At 46.1% G+C, this 25,681-nt stretch overlaps 1 protein-coding gene across 4 annotated transcripts in view; it reads left to right on the forward strand.

The window, feature by feature from the left end:
• The window catches only part of LOC146960211 (scavenger receptor cysteine-rich type 1 protein M130-like), an 87,823-nt gene extending 62,784 nt beyond the window's left edge, over positions 1–25,039 (forward strand). For all 4 annotated transcript variants that reach the window (XM_085772530.1, XM_085772533.1, XM_085772531.1 and 1 more), the window contains 2 exons: positions 23,278–23,592; positions 23,681–25,039. In XM_085772530.1, coding sequence (XP_085628656.1) covers positions 23,278–23,592; positions 23,681–24,078 — 713 coding nt within the window. In that variant the 3' untranslated portion in view covers positions 24,079–25,039. The remainder of the gene's footprint in view (positions 1–23,277; positions 23,593–23,680) is intronic.
• The last annotated feature ends 642 nt before the right edge of the window (positions 25,040–25,681 follow it).

Here is a 25,681-nt window from a genome sequence, read left to right on the forward strand (position 1 = left end):
TCTGTCTTTTTAATTCTTCTCGGGGTCGTTGGAACTCGTCATGTTCTTTTTTGTCACATCAGAGGGACAGGAAGGAAGTGTGACGGAGACACAGACATTTTTATTCTGAAAGACAAGAAACATTTCCATGTTTCTCACATTCTGTGTCATAAACTATGAACTGTTGTCTTGTCTGTAACAACATCTCTGTCCCGTCTGTCCGTCCTGGGTGAGGGATCCCTCCTCTGTTGCTCACCCTGAGCTTTCTCCTGGTTTTCCCTGTTAAAAGGGTTTTCCATGGAGTTTTTCCTCAGTGGATGTGAGGGTCTAAGGACAGAGGATGTTGTTATGATGGGATGTAAAGCCCTTTGAGACAAACTGTTTGTAAAAACGAGCTATACAAATAAAATTGCCTTGCCTTGCCCTTGTCTACTTCACAACAGACAACAACTAGACAACTAGACAACTAGACTAGACAAACTCCTTCAGGTCAGAACAGCTGCAGAGGTCAGAGGTCAGAGGGAGACTGAACATTGGTCAGTGATTGGTCACTTATCGACAAATCAAACAGCTGAACCGAGCAAAGACACAGAGAGGAGCAGTTACAGTGAGTCCCTGAATGCAGCACCGATGACAAGTCCTCTCTGCAGCTCTTTGAACCGTTGTTTTTAGATATTTCTCTGAAAGTTGTGTAACTGATGAACACACACACACACATCAGTATCTGACTTCAGCTCTTTCACGTCCGTCACCGTGCTGCGTTCAGGGACTCTCACTTCTCTCTGCTCAGAGTCAGTGGATTGAGTTGTTTGTTCCCCAGATAGCAAAATGACATTGAATCAACGTTGAATTATGGTCAGAAAGGTTGATAAAGGTTGATTGTTGGTTATGGTTGAAAAATCAACGGTTGATCAACGTTCTAAAAATTGAACGTTGAAAATACGTCATTGAATCAACATTGAAGGGTGGTTGAAATTGTAAATTGAAATGCCAACATTGAATCAACATTGTTTCACTGATGCTGTTTCAATGCACTGAACTGGGTGAGACCACATAATGAGAGGAAGGGGGTGTCAAACATATTCAATTAAGCACCTTATGCTGTAGACATTTTTTTTTTTACTGTTAAAATCCTCTGAAGGCTTGTTTGTAGTTCATGACAAAAACGTCTACAAGTTGTTCTCAGACAGTGAGAGCAAGGAGTGGAGCAGTCCAAAGCTCCACTTTACACCTAGTGGTGGTACATCCCAACTGCCAGGCGGCAGCAGTCGCCTTTTTTTTTCTCTCCCCTGTTTGACAGCGGTCCGACCCTGCTCCTGTTAAAGTAAGTTAAAAATATTTTTATTTTATTTTATTGATTATAAAGATATTAGCTGTGTTTTTTGCTTAATGGAGTTTATTAAATTGTGTTCGTGATGTATTTTAACTGGCACGTTTTCAAGCATACAGCTTCAGTTTAGCTGTCCAGGTGAATGATAAAAACTGTTAATTTGAGAGTAAATATTATACAATACACGGTACATAAAGAGTCTAAAATAGCATTCGACATCTAAGGCTTTTAGACTAGTTTTCGGTGTGAGACCTAGTGGCATAGCTACCGGTAACTGAAAGAAGCTGCTGGTCTGTGTTGTGACTGGAGCAGCTACCGTTAGCGCAGCTCCACCTGAGCTAACGGCGGTTTGAATTACCGGCGGCCGGAGCGTCTCAGCAGCAGCTTGGACGTCCTGTGTCGGAGAAACGCTTATTTACGTGACAAAAATAATCAATGACAATCGCCTGACATTTTGTTTGTTTTACATGTAGGTTAAAAGGTGTGAGAGGCTGAGCCATGCCTCCGTCTAGGACACAGCGCTGCCGGGAAGAGTCCGTGAAGATGAGCACATGACCCCGGACCTCACTGTCTCATCCTGGTTCCACTACAAAGTCCTGCTGCTGCTCAGCCACAAGTGCATCAACGGGCACACGTCTCCTTCTACAACAACATCACTCTACAGTCCAACACCCGCAGACAGCTGCTCCTCCGGACCCCCACCACCAGGCTGTGTACCGGGGGGACACACCTCTGGAGCTGCCTCCTCATCCAGCTGAGGACAAAGACTGGACTCTTTACAAACAGGCCTGAACACCTTTAACTGCTAACAGCTGTATGGATTAGGTGACATTATGCCCTCTGGTGAGCGAGCCTTTCTTTGAATGAAAAGTGCATTATAATTGTTATTAATAATTAATAAAATGCTGGCTGTACAATGTAATGGCTCCTATGTCATGTGTGCGCCATAGTGTAGTTCCCCGAGTCAAGCTCTATGTTTTTGTTTTGCTTGTAGCGTTCCAACCGGGAGACTGATAAAACTAGGAGAATTAAGTAATATGTTTTCACATAAACTTGCCTTTTCAGAATAAACCTTGAATATTAAAAGCCTGTTTTCTGTCACTTTTTTCTGTTATTCGAATATGTTTTAGTATGATTTCATATTTTTGGACTAAAATAACATTTATATCTGCCTACAATTAACACAGATACTTCCATTTAGATAACAGTCGATTCAGTATTGATTCAGTAACATGTTTTCAATATAAAATCAACTAAAATTATAGCTGCTGCGCAGCGATGGGTCGGTTCCGGGCTACTTTTGGGCAAATTTAGGCAAATTCTGAGCAACAAACAGGAGAATAGGAAGACAGGACAGTTGACCTTATAATGTCCAAATTGCATCAGTTGAGGATTGAACCCACAACCTCGGGAACCAAAGACCGTTGTCTATCGCACTGAGCTAATTGACAAGTGGCATTCAACAGTGGCTTCACAAATTGAGTAAGCCATTCACTGTCGTGTAGGCAGATTTGAAACCACAGTAAAAAGAAAAATCAGTTTTTGAGGTAAAATAATGATATGTATTTGTCAAACATCTACTATGAGTCTAAGATGTTAGGTCGGATGTTTCTGTGAAGTTTGGTGAGTTTTCACCCATGGGAAGTATGACTTCCTTGGAAGAAGAAGAAAGAAGAAGAAGAAGAAGAAGAAGAAGAAGAAGAAGAAGAAGAAGAAGAAGAAGAAGAAGAAGAAGAATTCCTAGGAATACAATTAGGGATGTCCCGATCACATTTTTTTGCCCCCGAGTCCGAGTCCGAGTCATTTGATTTTGAGTATCTGCCGATACCGAGTCCCGATCCGATACTTTGGCAATGCAGTAAAGTTTTTAATGTAGATCAAATGTATCATCCCACTATTTTTCTGTTCTTTGTGCTCTACTAGGGATGTAACAATATCACATTATTATCTCACAATAATACTCTACCTCAAAAACAAGCCCATGACATTTATTGCAGTATTGTAAGACATGTCATGATATCAAACTCTCAATGTATATTAGCACAGTAGCTCCACAGTATAATATTAATGCCGTTATCCATAAGTCAACAACAAGAACATTTGGTCAAAAATAAAATAGCTTATCATGTCTTTCTCAATCACCAGCCTCTCTCCCCTGATCCCACCCTCTCCTGCCTGTCTGCCCCCCCCCACCCGCCACCCCCCCCCCTCACCTCGCTCCTTCTCCCTCCCTCACTCACTCCGCTCCTTCTCCCTCCCTCCCTCACCCAGCTCACCTTGCTCCTTCTCCTTCTCTAACTTTAAATAAATACCTGGTTCTGTATCTGCCATCACGCAACACAATGGTAGTTTTTTTTTCAACAGTATGAGAAGTTTAACAATGTCCGCGACATCTGCGCGGTCGGTCCGTGTGTCGGTCTCACGTGCGTTACGTCGGACTGGCTCTCAGTAGAAGCTGCAGTGACTGTTGTTGCTGCAGGTGTGTGTAGCGCTCAAACATCAACAACAAGCTGCTTGGAAGTCAGCAGTGAAACAACGCAGCTACACACACACAAACAAACAGTGAGCTGACACGGTGACACGATCGTCTCTCACACTCTCGCAAGCGCCGTCATTTCATATCGTTACTTGTCCACGACGACGCAGCCACACACACACACCGTGGAGCTGTGCGCCACAGACCATGCACAAAACACAAGCACGCTGCACCGAATGCGCGTCGCTTTGGGTAATGAGCGCACATGACGAACGTCTACAGTAAAAGTAATGTGTTTGAGAGTGCAAAAGATGATACATCTGAACGCCCCCCATGCGGCCCGTCTTCGCTTTAGACAGATAGGAAAACCCTGACATGTAGATATGTAATATATCCGATTCCTGATCGGGATGTAACGTCCGATTCCGATCGAGTCTGAAACCACGTGATCGACCCCGATTTCCGATCACGTGATCGGATCGGGACATCCCTAAATACAATAGCTGCCCGGGCCCTAAATATAGCCAAGGGCACAATAAGCGTTTAAATTTAAAAACTTTAAAAATTCCCACCAAACCAACGGTAGATGCTACAGTGTTGAAACTTCACCACAATGTAGCCTCAATACTGCTGAAACTTTTGTCAACTTAAACTCATTACAAATTATGAAGTCCATCACTCTGTTTTTTTCAATAACTGTAAAACTTTTAAAACGTATCTCCTCCCACAATTTTTGCTCAATTGTCACCAAACTTGCAACAGAGCATCTCCAGACGGTCCTCCACAAAACTTGTTTCTCAGATTTTTGATTAAGCAAAAACTGAGCCTACAGTGCATGAAAACGTTTGACTGTAAACAGTACTGTAAACATATACAATCAAATTCTTGCTAAATACATTTTCAAACTTCCTGAAAAAAAATGAGAATATTTTGGAGTCATGGTTGATGAAGTTTGGCAAATATCAGAATTTTAATTCAAAAACTGAATTTTTGAGAACATTTTGAATTCTGCTCTCATGGGAACAACTGCAGTCAATGTGAGAGTGGAATTTTTAAACATCAGATTTTCTCTTAGGAAGCAAAACACTTATCATTAAAAACAAATCACCAACATTTCCATGCTGTCAAGATGCAATTTATGTATTATCATATTTTTGTTTAGATGACTGAATTTCTGACATGTTGACCATTTCATCACAACAGCTGCCCGGGCATTGACCCCCTGAGTGGATAAATGAAGCTACACAGCAGGTCTCACTACCAGCTCATTAGCTCAGCGAGTTAGGAGCTGGTTCTTGGTGTCAGAGGTTGTGAGTTCGGGACCCAGCAAGGGTCATGATGATGACGATTGATCAAAATGTCAGATGTCCTCAAGCTGTTTTGCTGTCTAAATGCAATTCATGTATTAACAGATTTTTGTTTAGACATTCTGACATTTTGACCATTTTTGAAATCTGCGTTCACAACTGCTGCCCGGACACTGACTCCCTGAGTCTATTTGAGAAGACACACACCATGTCCCACTTCCAGATAATTAGCTCACTGAGTTAAGCGCTGGTTTGTGGTGCGAGGGGATGTGGGTTCAAGACCGAGCAAGAGTGATGATGATAATGACACATCAAAATGCCAGATGTCCTCATGGTGACATCACAGCCAGGCTCTAAATTAACAAAACAAATAGCTTTGTCCGGACCATGGGCGAAAGCTCACTAAATTTTGCACAAAGGTCCAGTGTCATCTTCTTCTTTCTACTTCCAAGGAAATCATACTTCCCATGGGTGAAAACTCACCAAACCTTACAGAAATGTCCAACCCCATGCCAGATCCCATGTATTATCAGATTTTTGTTTAGATAACAGAATTTCTGACATTTTGACCATTTTCGAAATCTGCCTTGACAACAGCTGCCCGGGCACTGACCATCTGAGTGGATAAATGAAGCTACACAGCAGGCCTCACTACCAGCCAATTAGCTCAGCGAGTTAGGAGCTGGTTCTTGGTGTCAGAGGCTGTGGGTTCGAGACCCAGCAAGGGTGATGATGATGATGACAGATCAAAATGTCAGATTTTCTCAACACAAGACAATTGTCCAAATGCTGGCATCACATCAAGCTTCTAAATTTAAAAATCCAAATAGCTTGGACTGGACCATGTGCGAAGACTCCTAACATCTTAGGCTGTCTTTACACTGCATGGTTCAAGTGGCCCAATTCCGATTTTTTTACTCTCAAGTGGCTCAGATCGGATCTGTAACATGAATGTGTAAACAGGACAAATACGCATGGAATCGGATATTATCAGATCAGATTCAGGCCCCAGTTATATGTGGAAATAAATCAGATACAAATCGGATCTCTGCCAATGCGTCTGCAGTCTAAACAGACAGATCGGATCTTTCCTGGCAATGCGTGTCATACGTCATCAATGATAATATAAATTCACGTGCCCACACGTTGCGCTGAACCTCTGTAGCCCGTGATTGACACGTGGGACTGACCTGGACTACCATGGCCAGCTGTGGTCAGCTGTAGTCACTGTCACAGGAGTTACAGTGTTTCATTTTCGTGGTGTCCGCGCGTCTGTTTTTTCCCTCTCACTAGTTCTTGTTTTCATATAGCCTACAGTAGGCCTAATATTAATCTCTATGCAGATCGAGGGCAGGAGTGTGAAAACGGAGTGCGCGATAAACACCAGATTTCACGTTTTCCTACCGGCAAAAACTGAACTGAGCCGATAAGAAATCCAGAGAGGAAAAACAATACACATTTGTGTCCAAGAGGCTGTTCCGGAGGATCGAACGGTGCCACAACTGTCACCGTCACTGTCAACTGCTCATCTCACAGCAGCTACGCTCCATGCAGGCACTTCACTAACTTTATTTTGTAAGGACAGATGTTCACTTCCTAAGCGACGTGTTGGATATAAACTCGTGAACACCAGATTCACCTTCGTTTAAAAAATATTAAGGAATTGGGGCGGTGCATGGCCCAGTGGTTAAGGCGGCCGCCCCATGTCGAGGCTGCAGTCCTCAACGCAGGCGTCCCCGGTTGGAATCCCGCGTCGGGCAGACCTTTCCTGCATGTCATTCCCCCTCTCTGCCTCCCCCTTTCCTGTCTATCTATACTGTGTACTATCAAATAAAGGCAACAATGCCAAAAAAAAAAAAAAAATATATATATATATATATATATATATATATATATATATATATATATATATATATATATATATATATAATGGATGTAATCTCCCGTATTTAAAAAAAAAAATCACTAGTTTATTTCCAGCGGGTTGTTTCATGCAAGCACAGCAGGTGTAAATGCAGATATCAGATCTGGGTCACTTCTGATAGAACATGTAAATAGACAGTCAAAAAGCAACAAATCAGAATTGGGCATCAAGGCCTGTAATGTAAAGACAGCCTTAGAGTCACAGTAGATGTTTAACAAATACATATCATTACCTCAAAAACGGATTTCTCTTTTTACTGTGGTTTCATGAGTTAAGAATGACTTGTTCCTAACCTGTGTGATGGCGCGACTGTTTCTGCTTCTTAGTGACATGGCTGTCTTCACAGACCTCACTGATGTCTCCTCTCTGGTTTTCTCCTCAGGACTCTGGGCTGAAGGAAGACACAGCTCCACAGGTAAACAGAGAGGATGAGGACACATGAAGGTGCTGGTGGATGGATGAGTGTGGTGAAATGATTTCACTGTCAACACTGATCACCAGCTGATGGTGTTTCACCTTCCTGGTCACAGACCATCTCCTTTACATTTAAAATGAGTTCCTAGAGTGAAAAAGTAAAGAAGTAGATGTATTTCAATAAGGATAGTTTACAAGGGTTACTGACCATCCTCATATAGAGTGAATAGGAGAGTAGGATCATCTCAACCAACTGTGGGCTGCAGACACATAACTGACTCACTGAGCCTCCAGATCAGCTGAGTCTGCTCTGTTTGCTGCTCATAATAATAATGGTTTACATTTAAATAGCGCTTTACTATTTATACCCGATACCCAAAGCACATACAGTAACCATTATTCATTCATACACATTCACATCGATGGTGGTGAGCTACGGTCTGTAGCCACAGCTGCCCTGGGGCAGACTGATGGAAGCCAAACAGCCCCTCCCACCACCATGATCATACACATTCACACAAGGCAAGGTGGGTAAGGTGTCTTGCCCAAGGACACTACGACAGAGACTGGACCGCCAACCCTCTGGTTATTGGATGACCCACCTCATGAGCCACTGCCCATGGGAGAGGAACAACCACTAATGAAGCTCCATTTACTTTGCTAACATCTCCAGCAGGTCCAAGGCTTTGCTCCATCAGCACGTTTCATTTCATTTCATATACTTTAATTGTCCCCGTAGGGAAATTTGTCGTGGACTCTCTGATGGTCCGCAGTTTACAAATAAAAGAAGAACAGCAACACTGAATGATCACACCAGGCGACACACATCACACATGGTAGACAAGTACACAACAGCAATCGATCAATTATCCGTACTATTACAGTACACAGCAGCATAAAAATATCAATCAATCAATCAATCAATCAATCAATCAATCAATCAATCAATCAATCACCCGTACTGATACAGTACACAGTAAACAACACATATCGATTGGTTACCAACCGTCATAGCACACCGCAACAATAAATAAATGGCAGTTGCTCAAACCATTACAGTACACAGTGTTTTGTCAACTGTACACACTAAACTACAGATGTGCATTCAGGATATTAACAGATGTTGGAATAAACGTCCCCTCCTTGAACCGCCACCTTACCGTGGTGGAGGGGTTTGAGCACCCGAATGATCCTAGGAGCAATGTTGTCCGGGGCTTAATGCCCCTGGTAGGGTCTCCCAAGGCAAACAGGTCCTAGGCGACGGGTCAGACAAAGAGCGGTTCAAAGCTCCCTTATGAAAAAAGTAACAGCAAGGACGTGTACGTCGCCCGGACTGGCGTTACCGGGGCCCCACCCTGGAGCCAGGCCTGGGGTTGGGGCTCGCAGGCGAGCGTCTGGTGGCCGGGTCTTGGCCCACGGGATCCGGCCGGGCGCAGCCCGAACGAGCGACGGGAAAGAGCCTGAGCTTGTGCGGGAGGCTGAGAGGTATTGACTAGAGATAGTCGGGCTCACCTCCACGCACAGCCTGGGCTCTGGAACCCAACTCCTTGAGAGAGGCTGGACTCTCTTCCACTCTGGAGTTGCCCATGGTGAGAGGCGGCGAGCTAGTGTGGGCTTGCTCATAGCTCCCCAGCTCAGCCACCATGTGTTGGAGTTCTCCCCACTTAACGAGAGGGTCGCTTCCCTGCGCTTTCGGGTCGGGGATAGGTCTCTCAGAGTACCCGGCCTTCCTGGAGGCCCTGGGAGGGGTGCTGGAAAGTGCCCCAACTGGGGACTCCATCGTTCTGTTGGGGGACTTCAACGCTCACGTGGGCAGCGACAGTGTTACCTGGAGAGGTGTGATTGGGAGGAACGGCCTCCCCGATCTGAACCCGAGCGGTGTTCTGTTATTGGACTTCTGTGCTAGCCACAGTCTGTCCATAACAAACACCATGTTCGAGCATAAGGGTGTCCATCAGTGCACGTGGCACCAGGACACCCTAGGACGGAGGTCAATGATCGACTTTGTAGTCGTGTCATCTGACCTCCGGCCGTATGTCTTGGACACTCGGGTGAAGAGAGGGGCCGAGCTGTCAACTGATCACCACCTGGTGGTGAGTTGGATCCGCTGGCAGGGGAGGAAGCTGGTCAGACCTGGAAGACCCAAGCGTATCGTGAGGGTCTGCTGGGAACGTCTGGCAGAATCCCCTGTCAGGGAGGTCTTCAACTCCCACCTCCGGGAGAGCTTTGACCAGATTCCGAGGGAGGCCGGAGACATTGAGTCCGAATGGACCATGTTCTCCACTTCCATTGTTGACGTGGCCGTCCGGAGCTGCGGCCGTAAGGTCTCCAGCGCCTGTCGCGGCGGCAATCCCCGAACCCGGTGGTGGACACCGGAAGTAAGGGATGCCGTCAAGCTGAAGAAGGAGTCCTACCGAGCCTGGCTAGCTCGGGGGACCCCCGAGGCAGCTGACGGGTACCGGCAGGCCAAGCGGACGGCAGCCCGGGCGGTCGCGGAAGCAAAAACTGGGAGGCCATGGAGGAGGACTACCGGTCGGCCTCGAGGAAATTCTGGCAAACCATCCGGCGCCTCAGGAAGGGGAAGCAGTGCTCCGCCAACACTGTTTAAATCCAACCCAAGCTGTCTGAACGACTATAGACCTGTGGCTTTAACATCAGTCATCATGAAAGTATTTGAACGCTTGGTATGTAATTACCTCTCTAATGTCACTCTTGAACCGTACCAGTTTGCATACAGAGCTAACAGGTCGGTGGATGATACTGTGTCACTGTGCCTGCACTCCATCTTGCAGCACCTAGAGGGTCCTGGCAATTACGCAAGAGTTCTTTTTGTCGATTTTAGTTCAGCTTTTAATACGATTTTACCATCTAGACTGTATGACAAGCTCCTCCACATGGGAGTCGAACACTCATTGTGTCAGTGGGTGCTGGACTTTTTAACAGAGAGGGTTCAGGTGGTTAAGTGCAATAACAAAACATCAAAACCCTTAACCATCAGTACAGGGGCCCCACAGGGGTGTGTTTTGTCGCCACTGCTGTTTTCTTTATATACCAATGATTGTGTCTCACATTTTCAAACTGTTAAATTGTTTAAATTTGCTGATGACACCACAGTAGTGGGCTTAATCACTAAGAACGATGAGTTATTGTACAGGAACCAAATAGCATCTCTTGTGGACTGGTGCAATACAAATAATCTGGAACTGAATGCTTTGAAAACTAAGGAAGTGGTTATAGATTTCCGCAGACACAAAGAAGACCACCTACCTCTGGCCATTAACAACATAGAGGTGCAGAGAGTGGACAGTTATAGATTCCTGGGAATTAACATATCATCTTCCTTGAAGTGGAAGGACAACACCAGCACCATTTTAACCTGTTGCCACTCCGACGGCCCGCCGGCGGGCCGTCGGAGTCTTATGGGGAGTATTTCAGGGAGGAGGGGGTCAAGGAGGGGGTCACCAGTCACTTGAAATAGTCATGCCATATATCATTGGAAAGCTAAAATTCTTGTGATTAAAAATATGCCGACCATTTCAAAGTATAATAATCACAGCAACACCCAGCACAGCAACAATAAGATTACGTAAACATACTATTTCACTACGTAAACGCCGATATAACTCACCATAAGTGTCGAGGCAGGCTCCTAATCACAAGGTATCCCCACAAACATGGTGTTGTTAGATTCAGAAACGTCCAGTAAATCCAATCCAGTAAAGTTTTTAGTCCAAAACACTTGGTTGTACCAGTAGGTAGCCTCAAACCGCTACTGTATTGCTCCAAAATATGTATTGTATATCCAGTAAATCCGTTTATTTCTCCGTCAAAGTCCGCCGTACATGCAAACCGCAGCAAAACCACTTCTAAAGATGGCCGCCACAGTCTGACCTTTCGATTGACATCTCACTCGACCAATTACGAGCTTGCTTTCCCGAGGTAGGGCCCGCAATAGCGAATGAGCGAACATTTTTGGAAAGAGGACATGCCCTCCAACAGAGTTGAATAACTTCAGCCAATAAGGACCGATTCCGATGAGAACTTCACCATTGAATAGCCAATGAGCTCCTGAAAACAACGATGTGCCGCTTTACGGGACGTGTGCAAAGCTGCCGAAGCTGTATCACTGCGTAATGCTGCACACGCTTCACCTGCACCCGTACCCTCCTGTGCGTAACCGTGCGCACCAGGTTACAGAGAGAAGCGGAGAGAGAAGAGGAGAGACACAGCGTCACGCGGAGACCATTACACGGTGAAATATGCCAAAAAGTTTGTCTAAAACAAAATATACCGCTGCACAAGTGTTAGACTTGTGTACGCGGCGGCCCAGTGATGAGTCAGAGGAAGAGCTGTCGGAGGTTGACAGTGAAATGTCGACAGAGGACTCGGTGGCGGAGGAGATGTTTGCGCAGGGGGAGGACATTACTCTCGATAGGTAAGAAGTATTTTTTTCTACTACATTATAACTTATATTACTCTTACATGTAGATCTGAGCTCTGAAAGAAACGGTAATAGAAACTTTTTTTTACTTTACTTTATTCATTGCTAGCAGGGAAATTCAAATTAGACCAGTTTACCACTATATTGGCTGTATGTGGGACCACACTAATTACAAAAAGCATGTGTAAAATAACACAAATTATTTATACCATCCCACAATAATGTGTATGTGTGTTTACATTGTAGAGGTGGGAATTGTGGAGTCATGAAGTCATCTCCATGGTAATTATCTGAGTCAGTCACTGAACCAGGTGCTTTCACTAATTTGTGTTCATTGGACTCAGCTGGTGTAGTGCAGGAGCAGAGCAGACACATAGCATGGAGACGACTTGATGACTACACAATTCCAACCTCTGCTACATAGTAGACTATGTGAGGGTGTAATGTATGCCATTTTGTAGAGTGCGGCTGACTGTTATTTCTTTACTTTCACATTATAGAGAAATATCTGAGGGAGACTCTGGTGAGGAGTGGAGACCTGTGGGCAAGCAGCAGGAGCAAGAAAGCAGCTCGTCAGAAGAGGAGCAACCTCCCCCACCCCCAAAGCGACCCTCCACCAGCAGGAGAGCAAAAGGCAGAGGACCAGGTAGAGGGAGAGTGAGGGGGAGGGGGAGAGGTGTTGTTGCTGCCAGTAGCACCAGTCAAACTGGTTTGTCAACACCTGAAGAAGAGTGGAATGGTGTTGATGAGCCAGACATCACTCCACCACAGCCCACATTCAGACCAAAACACTCACCTGGACCCCACATCATATCAACAGCCTCATATACAGCCCTGCAGCTTTTTCAGCTCTTTTTTACACCACAGATTATCCAGACAATAATGCAAAACACCAATGACCATGGTGCAGTTCATCACTCACCAGCCTCCAACCCATGGATCAACATTACCGTTCAGGACATAATGGCCTTCATGGCATTGGTCGTTTACATGGGCATAGTCAAATGTTGCTCTTTCACGGATTACTGGCGCAGGAGTAAATTGTACGGTCTACCATTTCCAAAACAAATCATGACCGGTAAAAAGTTTTTCCGCATCAGTCAATCCATTCACATCAGCAGCCTGGCAGATGATGCTGCTAATGACCAGAAGAGGGGCACGCCGGGTTACAATCGCCTGGCCAAAACGCAGCCTCTCTACCAGGAGATAAGGGACGCCTGCAGGAGGAATTATCACCCCAGCCAGGAAATCTCGATCGACGAGAGAATGGTCGCCTCCAAAGCCCGCATTGGGCTAAAACAATATATGAAGAGCAAGCCTGTTCGCTGGGGGTATAAACTCTTCGTTCTAGCAGACTCAGCGAGTGGCTACACTTGGGACTTTTTCATCTATGAGGGAAAGTGTCAGGGTAACAGTGGGCATGGACTAAGCTATGAGTCTGTGATGCAACTAATGGACACACAGTTGTTGGGCACAGGCTACAAGCTGTTTGTAGATAATTTCTACACAAGCCCCACCCTCTTCCGCGACCTCCTCCAAAAGAAGATCTGGGCATGTGGGACCATCCGGACCAACAGAATAGGCTTCCCAAAAACCAGAATCAACTGCCTGGTTTCCAAATCTCCACGCGGCAGCATCCGATGGATCCGGAAGGACTCCCTTCTCTTCCTCCAGTGGCGGGACACCAGGGATGTCTCCATGTGTTCAACATTCCACACAGCCCACTCCGATGACACCGTGACGCGGAAGGTGAAAGATGGAGATGGGAACTGGCACATGAAAGACATCCCAATTCCACCAGCCGTCAAGGAGTACAACAAGTACGTACTGTATATTCACCTATATATGACTAGTAGATCGTAAGATGCCCTTTGAAATGTAATAATTATTCTGCATATATTCATGTTTTTTTTTCTCTTCTCTTCCAGGTGTATGGGAGGAGTGGACCTCTCAGACGCTCTCATTGGATACTACAAGGTGCTGCACAAGACTCTGAAGTGGTATAAAACATTTTTCTACCACTTCATGGACATCGCAATTGTGAATGCGTTCATCATTCACAAGGACATTGCAAAGAGGAAAGGTGTGAAACCACTGCACCAGAAAGCCTTCAGGGAGACCTTGGCCGAGGAGCTGGGTGAGGCTTCCGCAGCACACAGACCCACACCTGTTCCTGCATCACACTCCACTCACCACAAGCCAGTGCACATCACAATGAACAGCACCGCTGGTCGGCTGAAATGCAGGCACTGCCACGCTAAAACGCCTGTGAAGTGTTCCTCTTGTGATGTGCCACTGTGCTTTGTCCCAAACCGCGACTGCTACAATGCCTGGCATACTGTGCAAAATCTATAAATGCTGCCAGTCATAACCCGAATGTAAATAGTTGTGTGACTTGTTTGCTGTGAGTTTGCTGTGAGTTTGCAGTGTGTAGTAGTTTTGTGTGTTCTTAGTATTTATTGTTTCATATTTATTAGGGCCCGAGCCTGTGTCAACGACCCAGGGAGGTCCCTATTGTTATTCGACATCCACATTAGTCGACGTGCCAGCCGACGAGTAACAACAAGTAAGCAAGCAAGTAATCAAGTACTCCACTGACCTGGCGCAAAATTCCCCGAAATGCAAATGTTTATTCTTATTATTATTATTATTATTCCCCGAGTTCGAACGCGATTTCGACCCCTTTCCCAAGCCGGGAAACGGATGAAATTTTACACGCAGGGGGGGAAGCCCAAAAATTGCGATTCTGTGGTGGTCTCACATGTGGGCGTGGCCAAATGGCACCACAGCGCCCCCTAGACCGCGCATAGGAAATGGCAGTCTGCGACACCGATTTGTCCGAAACTTGGTAAACATATTCATCAACCCAAGATCTTCAAAAAATCTCATTACGGACATACCCGACAACCAACAGGAAGTCGGCCATTTTGCTTCAAAGTTGGTTTACGCAAAACGAACTCCTCCGAGGGGTTACGCCCGATCGGCTCCAAATTGGGTCCAGAACATCGCCAGACCTAGCTGAGCTTATCTTGTGCTCCGCAGGTCTGTAGCTCAAAGCGCTTGGCCTCTGGCGTGCCCCGAAGTTTGGCGACTGTTTCGGTGCTCGCCATGTAAATACGAACGGCTCTCATGCCCTCATACTTGTTCGTAGACGCTTCAAACTTGGTGCAAAAATCTATGGAGAGACCCTGAACGATCCGACATATTATTTGCGTACGTCGCTCATAGCGCCCCCCCGGTGGTAACAGGAAACGTACAAAAATTCGTTAAAAATACGTAGTTGACCAAATCGACTTCGTTACACTTCTAGTACATGCAGACCCGGATGGTGAAGCTACATCATGAACGCTTTGACCCTACGAGCAACGGCGTCCGTGTGCCGCCGCGGCGAAAGTGTATCATCCCAATTTAAATTACGTTTGCCTTTCACGCGCACATACTTCGTCGTAGCCACTTGAAATTTTAAGGACATGACGTTGGCTCCTCCCTGAACGTTTTGATGTATCGACTTCCTGCCTGGCTCATAGCGCCCCCCGGTGGTAACAGGAAGTACACAAAAATTCATTAAAAATCCATACTTCACCCGATCAACTTCATTCCACTTCTAATACATGCAGAACCAGTTGCTGAAGCTACATTATGAACGCTGTGAAGATACGACGAACGGCGTCCGTGTGCCGCCGCGGCGACTGACGATTTTTTATCGTACAATTACGTTTGCCTTTTTCGCGGCTTTAACGAAGTCGTGTCCTCACGAAATTTCATCCACGGGTCAAGAATGGCGAGCTCTTTCAGTGGATAGAGTCGTTTCCCATGGGCGTGGCTAAATGCCTCAATAGCGCCCCCTAGAAGTTTTTCCGAATTTCTCCATAGACAAATTTCGCTTACTTTGTCGTACACATACGAAACTCGACACACACGTGTATCATACCCAAACATACAGAAAATTGAATTGGAGCCACGCCCTAAACCCAACAGGAAGTCGGCCATTTTGGTTAGCATTTCTTTGACGCAAAACGAACTCCTCCGAGGGAGTTCACCCGATTGACTTCAAATTGGGCACGCAACATCTCCAGACTGAGCTGATTACGGCTTGTGCTCCGCAGGTGTGTAGGTCAAAGGGCGTGGCTACTAGGGCATGGCCAAGTTCCCGAATTCAGCTAAAAAGGTTTAAATGCTATCACGCCCACAGATTTGATCGCAGCAGCTTCAAACTTGGTGCACATGATGAGGGCGTGACCCTGAACGATCCGACATATTATTTTCCTACGTCACTCATAGCGCCCCCGGTGGTAACAGGAAGTGCGCTAAAATTCATTAAAAATACATAGTTGCCCCCATCAACTTCATTCCACTTCTAAAACATGCCGAACAAGTTGGTGAAGGTATTTCGTGAACGCTATGACGCTACGGCTAATGGCCCCCTTGTGGCGGCGACAGGAATAGCGCTCCACCGTGAACTGCCACCTCCCACGGATTTTGCCCGATTGACTTCATATTCGCTACAGATCATCAGGAGACCGAGCTGGTCAAACACTATTAAAAGCTTTTCTCTACGTGAAACGGCGTGGCTGCTAGGGGGCGACAAAGTTGGTCAACTGCTCGTTTAGTCGCCATGCTATTACGTTTGCCTTCCACGCCCACATACTTGGTCGTAGTCACTTCAAAATTTCAGTACATGATCAGGGGCCCGCCCTCTACGCCTCCATTTGATCGCACGCTAGCTCGCTCAAGACGCCCCCTTGTGGACACAGGAAATGTCGCGTTTTGCATCGACATTGTCCGATCGGCTCGAAACTTCACATGTGTGATGAGGTCACGACCCCGTACGCAACGGCCCACATCCCGTTACCGCCCCCTGGTGGACGAACCGTAAACCTGCCGTAACTCCATCGTACGTTGTCCGTTTTGCTCGAAACGTCACGTGTTCGACGAGGGGACCGCCCTCGACGCAGCCGCCCGCGTCCGGTTGCGCGCGGGGGTTTTCGAAGAGCAGCCCGGGGGTAGCGGGGACGCCGAGTGGCATGGAGCGAGGGCCCGTCATAGCCGCTTGCGGCTTTAATTATATTTATTATTTGTTTACATTTTATATAAAAAGCATTTTTCTATAATGGCACTCGTTTTGACTCTTTTATGTCTATAAATTTACACCTTTTCCTCAAGAACTTTTTTCCAGCAATATTTATAGTGAATCTGGATATGGGATAGGATAGCTCTAAGTGTTACCTTTCATTAGAGCCCAAAATTATGACTGTACGTTGAAGGGTTCAGGAATTATGCACTTTTATCCTAGGGATGTGACCATGGTTATCCAAGGGTCCTTTTGGAGTCTCCAAATGGTCACTTTAGGAAAACGCCTAGACATACACTTACAAAAATATGTGTAAAATACTCATTTTCTGTAAGATTGTTATCAAATTTGAACTGGGACCATGTAAGGTTCCATGCTGTGGTCCCATTGTGTTTTCCAGCTAAAAGATCCCAGCTACACTCATCTGCAGGCATCTAAATGCTAAAAAAAATTCAGGCGAGAAAAAAAACATTTTACTCCACATTATTCCAACTTGGATTACTCAGTGGTAGTAGCACTTAGAATGATTGTGTCAGTTTGGGGAAAAACTTCAGAGTGTTACCTTTCAAAAGAGACCATGTCCATCCATATGCTCCAAAGGGTTCAATAACAGCATTCAATTTACTTTGGGTACGCCTTGGAATGGGCATTTTATGCAAATATTACAAATATTACAGGAGTGAGAAGGGGTTAAAGAAAGCACACCAGAGACTGTTCTTTTTAAAACAACTGAAAAAGTGTGGTGTGTCTAGCAAAGGATTGCTCCAGTTTTACAGGGCAGCTGTTGAGAGTGTTCTCATGTTTGGTATCACTGTTTGGTTTGGGAATGTGTCTGCGGAGGAAAAGAGGCAGCTAAACAAGGTGGTACGCACTGCATCTAAAATCATTGGATGTGAGGTTCCATCCACATCTGAGATCTATGAGGCCAGACTGCAGAAGAAAGGCGTTAAGATTTTAAAAGACCCCTCCCACCCAGCTAACTGCCTTTTTAACTTCCTGCCCTCACAAAAAAGACTGAGGAGCATAAAATCCAGAACAACCCGACTCCAGAACAGCACATACCCACAAACTGTCAGACTCCTCAACACCTCAGGAATATTATTTTAAAATACCATGGTCCATTTAGAGGGACAGGGTATTGTTTTAATGTACCATATTTATATTTATCTATTGGTTACTGATTATCTATTTATTACTTGTGCACTTTACTCTGTTTTTATCATGTATTGTATTGGGTGTATGTTGTGTTTTTATGTCAGTGTGTGAAGCCCACTGAAACAAATTCCAATCAACAAGTTGTTTGACATGGCAATAAAGTATTGAAACTTGAAACTTGAATACAGTGGAGGAGGGGAGCTGTTGACCTCGACTGGGGATATCGTCGGGCGGTGGAAGGAATACTTCGAGGATCTCCTCAATCCCACTGACACGCCTTCCGTCGAGGAAGCAGAGGCTGGGGACTCAGAGGTCGATTCATTCATCACCCAAGCTGAAGTCACTGAGGTAGTCCGGGAGCTCCTCAGCGGCAAGGCACCGGGGGTGGATGAGATCCGCCCTGAGTACCTCAAGTCTCTGGATGTTGCAGGGCTGTCGTGGCTGACACGCCTCTGCAGCATCGCGTGGCAGTCGGGGACAGTGCCTCTGGACTGGCAGACCGGGGTGGTGGTCCCTCTCTTCAAAAAGGGGGACCGGAGGGTGTGTTCCAACTACCGGGGGATCACACTCCTCAGCCTCCCGGGGAAAGTCTATTCCAGGGTGCTGGAGAGGAGAATGCGGCCGATAGTCGAACCTCGGATTCAGGAGGAACAATGCGGTTTTCGCCCTGGCCGTGGAACACTGGACCAGCTCTACACCCTCCGCAGGGTGCTCGAGGGCGCATGGGAGTTTGCCCAACCAGTCCACATGTGTTTTGTGGATCTGGAGAAGGCTTTCGACCGTGTCCCACGTGGCATCCTGTGGGAGGTGCTCCGAGAGTATGGGGTCGGAGGCCCTCTGCTGAGGGCTGTACGGTCCCTGTACGACCGGAGCAGGAGCTTGGTTCGCATGGCCGGCAGTAAGTCAGACCTGTTCCCGGTGCGTGTTGGACTCCGGCAGGGCTGCCCTTTGTCACCGGTTCTGTTCATTATTTTTATGGACAGAATTTCTAGGCGCAGCCAAGGGCCGGAGGGGGTACGGTTCGGGAGCCACTTGATTTCATCTCTGCTTTTTGCGGATGATGTGGTCTTGTTGGCTCCCTCGAGCCAGGACCTTCAGCATGCACTGGGGCAGTTTGCAGCCGAGTGTGAAGCAGCTGGGATGAGAATCAGCACCTCTAAGTCTGAGGCCATGGTTCTCGACCGGAAAAAGGTGGCTTGCCCCCTCCAGGTCGGGGGAGAGTTCCTGCCTCAGGTGGAGGAGTTTAAGTATCTTGGGGTCTTGTTCACGAGTGAGGGGAGAACGGAGCGTGAGGTCATTGTATCGGTCCGTCGTGGTGAAGAAGGAGCTGAGCCGAAAGGCAAAGCTCTCGATTTACCGGTCGATCTACGTTCCCACCCTCACCTATGGTCATGAACTCTGGGTCATGACCGAAAGGACAGGATCCCGGATACAAGCGGCCGAAATGAGTTTCCTCCGCAGGGTGGCGGGGCGCTCCCTTAGAGATAGGGTGAGGAGCTCTGTCACCCGGGAGGAGCTCGGAGTAGAGCCGCTGCTCCTCCACATCGAGAGGAGCCAGCTGAGGTGGCTCGGGCACCTGTATAGGATGCCCCCTGGACGCCTCCCTCATGAGGTGTTCCGGGCATGTCCCACCGGGAGGAGGCCCCGAGGAAGACCCAGGACACGCTGGGGTGACTACGTCACTCGGCTGGCCTGGGAACGCCTTGGGGTCCCCCCGGAAGAGCTGGAGGAAGTGTCCGGGGAGAGGGAAGTCTGGGGATCCCTGCTCCGACTGCTGCCCCCGCGACCCGGACTCGGATAAGTGGCGGACAATGGATGGATGGATGGATGGATGGAATAAATGTAACGGTTAATAAACGTTTGTAACGGTTCAACCTGCTCCGGGGAACTCTAAATCTCCTCCCAGAGGGAAGCAGCTGGGACTCTGAATGGAGAATATGAGATTGATCAGACAGAATTTTGCGTGCGTGTCTCAAGGTGGATTGTTCGTAAAAGGTTTGAAGAGAAACATGATCTTTGACGCCCATAATTTTCATGGCATGTTGTACCAGACGATGAATTTGTGTCTTCAGTTGTACAGACAGGTTGCCGTACATCAAGGTTTAGGCCCCTATTTGCTGATCCTTTTTCTTCTTCTGAGGAAATCCTACTTCCCATGCATTAAAACTTTGCACATGGTCCAGTCCAGGCCAGATTTTCTCAGCTGCAAACAAGTGTCAATAGTGGGGGGGGGTACATCAACATGCAGATCAGCTCAGTCTCCGCCCCCTCCAGAGGTGCATTGCTGAATGGTTGAATGCGATGTAGAGCGCTTTGGGTATTGTTACAGGTCTAGTAAAGCGCTATATAAATACAGACAATTTACCATTCACCTTATATAGGAGTTAAATGTGTTGTGTTCTAATTTGGTGTGTGTGTGTAGCACACAGGGTGTTGTGATGATCAATTCTTTGTTTCCGTCCTAAACCCAGCGCTGATATTTCTGTGTTGTTCATGAAACATGCTGTCGCACCGCAGGACGCTAGCGAGACCAGTTTTGTTTGAAACTTTTCATGTGCCAGAAATCAACATGATTGGACCTCTTCTCCATTCGTCCCTCAACATTTGCGTCTTGGTTTTATTCGTTGACTAAACTGTTATATATTATATTATATATAATATTGTATTCGTCATCGTCTTTGTCATCACAGCTGACTTTTTATTTAGTTTTTATTTAGTTTTCATCCGTGAAAAAGGTTTGACGAATATTTTTCGTCATAGTCTTCATCAATGAAATTAACACTGCACTCAGTGTGTGCGTGGGGGGGTTGCTGTGGTGTCACCTTGGGGGGGGTCAGGTGATATAGGAAGCATTGTTCACTCTCATTGTCAGGTTTTTGACTAGGAAGGGCAAACGGTTTTTGACAATGCTCATCATGCTGCTGTTTTCTTTGTTTATGGACATTTTACACACACAGCAATAAACCCGCAACTAAAGGAACAGTGTGGACATTCACTCGATCAACGGTAGGAGAGCATCTCAACCGTTGTTCTGGAGTTAAATACCTCAGTAGCGCTACTATCAGACTAAACTCCTTTAATACCATATGTGTATTTTCATTTTTCTGCCTTGACATCAGTTTGAAATCTGCCTTGACAGGGTCCGGGTATAAAAGTATAATCCGTTTTTCCGTTTTCCCGTCAAAACGAAAAAACGGAAAAACGGATTATACTTTTATACCCGGACCTGACAGCTGCTGCCATCCTGGTGTTTGACTTAGTCATTTTATCCAAACTTTCTTTATTGGTTTTCAAAGAACAGTCAGGATCTCAGTTCTTACAAATGACAATGGTTCCAGCACAGGTTAAAGATCCAGTTCTTATTTACCCATATCGGCCCACCCACCCTCCCTCCCACCCTCCCACCCTGAACTGCACACATTCAATCCATTCACACTCACGACATACATGTGCAAGGCACAAGTTATAAACAAGGAAACAGAAAGTAAATAGATATGATACTAAGGAAAAGCATAGATGCATAGTTTGACTTAGTCATTTAGTGAAGCCACAGATAAGATCATGTTTCCCAACCAGCTCAGTGAGATGAAGGCTGCTCCTTTGCTCCTTGGTGTCAGAGGTTGTGACTTAAATGTACATTGTAATAGCAACTCTCTTGTTGTCATTGTTTTATATCAGTGTCATTCTTCATGCTACCACAAGATGGAGCCAAAGTAATTAATCTTCACCTGCTCAGGTACAAGTGGAGCTACAGTTTGGATTTGTTCATTTCTGTTTGAATCAAACTCACTTCTTTCACTCTTCACTCTCTTCTCTGTGTTCAGAGCCTGGCAGGTTGGTGGGAGGAGCCAGTCGCTGTGCAGGTGAACTGCAGCTGAAACTAGGAGAGTGGAGACCAGTGGACGGCAGCAACATCTACTGGGACCTGAAGGCAGCATCTGTAGTCTGTAGAGATCTGGACTGTGGCTCTGCTGTTTCAATAAGAGAAAGAGAGGAGTCCTCAGGGAGGTCTGTGTGGAGGATCAACACTGACTGTGTTCAGTCTGGATCTACCCTGAGGGAGTGTTCATATTCATCATCATCATCAGATTCCTCTTTCTCCACCGTGGAGATCACCTGTTCAGGTGAGTCCATCAGTGACATCATCAGTGACAGTCAGGTTCAGTGTCTTCCTTCCTTTGTTGTGGAGACAGAAATGTTCAGTAACTTGTTCTTTTTGTATCTAAGTGAGTGAAGGTCTGAAAACAAGACATTTAATATCTCAACATGTTACATCATCGTCTTTAGTCAAGAAGTCAACTTCCACTTTCCACTTACATTTAGACAGTTTGGAGATGTAGGAAAACATTTTCAACAAATCAACTTTCATACTTTGATGCAGTTCAGCTGATCTAAAAGTACTATGAAGCAAACCCCCCCCCCCCCCATGGGCTTCCTGCATGTACAGGTGTAGGCAGCCCCCTGGTCAGTGCTGGAGAGGAACAGACCTCATGTATGGTAAATAATGAAGAAAGCTCTATGTCCTATAGGAAGCCTTCACTGTAGTGAGTCGTCTTCCTCTCATTCCTCTGCTTCATTATTTTCTTTAACATCAACAGTTTTAACCCTTCAGTCTCTTTGAGCTCATCATCTCTAACAGACCTCATTCTTCCGAGTTTGACAGATTTCTCTCTGGTTTATTTCTGCTGGAAGCAAATTCCACCAGCCTGGCTGTGTGGTCATTAAAAGAATCAATCAAATCAATCAAAGACGTCAGAGACCAGGGCAGCTGCTGGCCAAATTGGGGCCCTAAGCAAAATGTTATTTGGAGGCCCTTAACGTCAACAGTTAAAAAATGACTGTATAATGATATGCCATTCAATTTGACAACATTTATTACTAAGAACAAACCAAATTAAAAATAGCTTCAAACCAAATTCAATAAATAAATCTGAGTCACAAATAGTTATCAATTTAAAAAAAATGTTGTTTTGTAATCCATTATTATTATTATCATTATGTTGAAGTCCAGACTGTTGACTTGAGTCTTTGACTCAAGAGCTGGACTGTGAGTTTCTTTAATGGTTGAGTTGGGGACAGAGAGGGAACTCATTTCTGGACACATGCTGATGAGTTTAAAGTTGATATGACAGTAAATAAAGGTCAGGGTCAAAGTTTAAATGTTGTGTCTCTCTCTGCAGACTCTGTCAGGCTGGTGAATGGGACCAGTCTGTGTTCAGGCAGACTGGAGGTCAAGTCCAACCAGTCTGACCAGTGGTGGTCCTCAGTGTGTGAAGATGACTTTGACCAGCAGGATGCAGAGGTGGTCTGTAGGGAGCTTGGCTGTGGGGCTCCTTCAGTCCTCCAGGGGGCGCTCTATGGAGCAGTGGAGGCTCCAATGTGGACCAAAGAGTTCCAGTGTGGAGGCAACGAGTCAGCTCTCCTGGACTGTAGAAGCTCAGGCTCAACTAGAACCAGCTGCTCACCTGGCAAAGCTGTTGGACTCACCTGCTCAGGTACAAGTGGAGCTACAGGTTGGATTTGTTCATTTCTGTTTGAATCAAACTCACTTCTTTTACTCTTCACTCTCTTCTCTGTGTTCAGAGCCTGTCAGGTTGGTGGGAGGAGCCAGTCGCTGTGCAGGTGAACTGCAGCTAAAACTAGGAGAGTGGAGACCAGTGGACAGTGGCTTCATCTACAACTGGAACCTGAAGGCAGCATCTGCAGCCTGTAGAGATCTGGACTGTGGCTCTGCTGTTTCAACAAGAAGAAGAGATGAGTCCTCTGTGAGGTCTGTGTGGGAGATCAACCCTGTCTGTGTTCAGTCTGGATCTACCCTGAGGGAGTGTTCATATTCATCATCATCATCAGATTCCTCTTTCTCCACCGTGGAGATCACCTGTTCAGGTGAGTCCATCAGTGACATCATCAGTGACAGTCAGGTTCAGTGTCTTCCTTCCTTTGTTGTGGAGACAGAAATGTTCAGTAACTTGTTCCTTTAGTATTTAAGTGAGTGAAGGTGAAGGTCTGGTGGTGATAGTCTCCGTGGCGACCAGGTGAAGCTCCTCCCGTCTGTGCAGGAGGTTTCATCACCACCGTCTCCTCTTGACGATGAGCGTGCCGTTAGCCCGTAGCTCCTGTCTGCTAGAACACCCAACACCTCAACTGTGATGGAGTCCCAACTCACACACTCACAGAGCGTCGTCCGACAACAGTTCACAGTCCGTTACTGATCAAACACAACGCTTACCACACACAGTCCACTGCTGTCGACTCCACGCCATTAACTCTCAGCTCCTCCTTCTTCCTCATGCTCAGCTCCACCCAGAGGTTTAAGTCTTATTATATTTAATAAGTCACACATTTAAAACTGAACTTATTTGTACATTGTAATATCTTATTTATCTTAAAGTATTATTTATGTAATAAGAAAAAAAGAGAAATACCAAGGCATTCATCTTGAATATAAATATTAAAATGCCTTTATTGCATTAAGGGCCAAACTTAGTAAAAAAAGACGCTATTATTTATGTAAATTTAACTTCACCATAATAACTGGTGTTTTATCTTGAACTTATTCCCCGGAGAGAATAAAATTAAATAAAAACAACTGATATTTAAAGGTCGGGTTGGAGATCCTGGAAAAACGGTTCCATCAGGCCACATTTTGAAAATACACACGTCAAAAGTCCAAGCCCCTTTCCTCAGACTTGACCGCAGCTCAACTTTATGCAAATGAATCCGTCAGACGTGAGGTCACTGTCCAATGGGGAGCGAGATAGAGAGCAGCTCGACGGTGTTCATCCACTGTTCATGCCTCTTCAGTAACACGCCATCAGTGTTCCCGCCTTCCAAAACGTCTGTTTTTAGAGAGGCGTCTTGGTGAGGCCAGTGGCTCCTAGACGTCAGAGGAACAGACACACAGCCCACTGCTTCAGAGCAGCTACAGTGGAGAGGCAGGAGAGAGAGAGAGTGTGTGTGTGTGTGTGTGTGTGTGTAGTCAAATGGTTTGGTTCTAATTTGACCTTTAACACCCGAGAAAGTGTATGAAAAACCTCCCTCCAATATTTCCCAAGGCCTGAGCAGGACCAGTACATGTGAATGAGGGAAGCTTCCGCATGTTTGCATTTTACACAGTATGGACCAGGGCCGGTTCTAGGCAGGCATATATGAGGGGGCAGTCAGAAATGTGAAGGGGGCATCATGTGAACACATCATGCTCCAGCACTTTTTTTTCTCTGTGCTTACAGTAACTTCATTGAATTGGGTTGTTGGCTATGTGTCCAACGCCAACCTGGAGAAGTGGATTGCACTTTGTCAGGCCTCTACCTTCAGACCTGTCCAAATAGGGGCCGGGGGGGCCAACCAGGGTCTTAGAGCCCAAATTTTTTACTGTCGTAATGCAAAGAGCCACATTATATGGGGGTTTAGGGGTGCATATACCTGAAGATGCATTGCAAACCCAGAGGGGGTGAAAAAGGTGAGTAGCTAAACCCCTGTAGGGGGGTCTGGGGGCATCCCCCCCCAGAAAATTTTTGTGATTTTAATATGTCAGTGAAGCATTCTGGTGTACTCTGAGAAGACGGGGGGGGGGTCTACTATGGT

Source organism: Trachurus japonicus, unplaced genomic scaffold (genome assembly GCF_045865225.1).
Source record: "Trachurus japonicus isolate A0001 unplaced genomic scaffold, Traja_1.0 AP030584.1".
Lineage (NCBI taxonomy): Eukaryota > Metazoa > Chordata > Actinopteri > Carangiformes > Carangidae > Trachurus > Trachurus japonicus.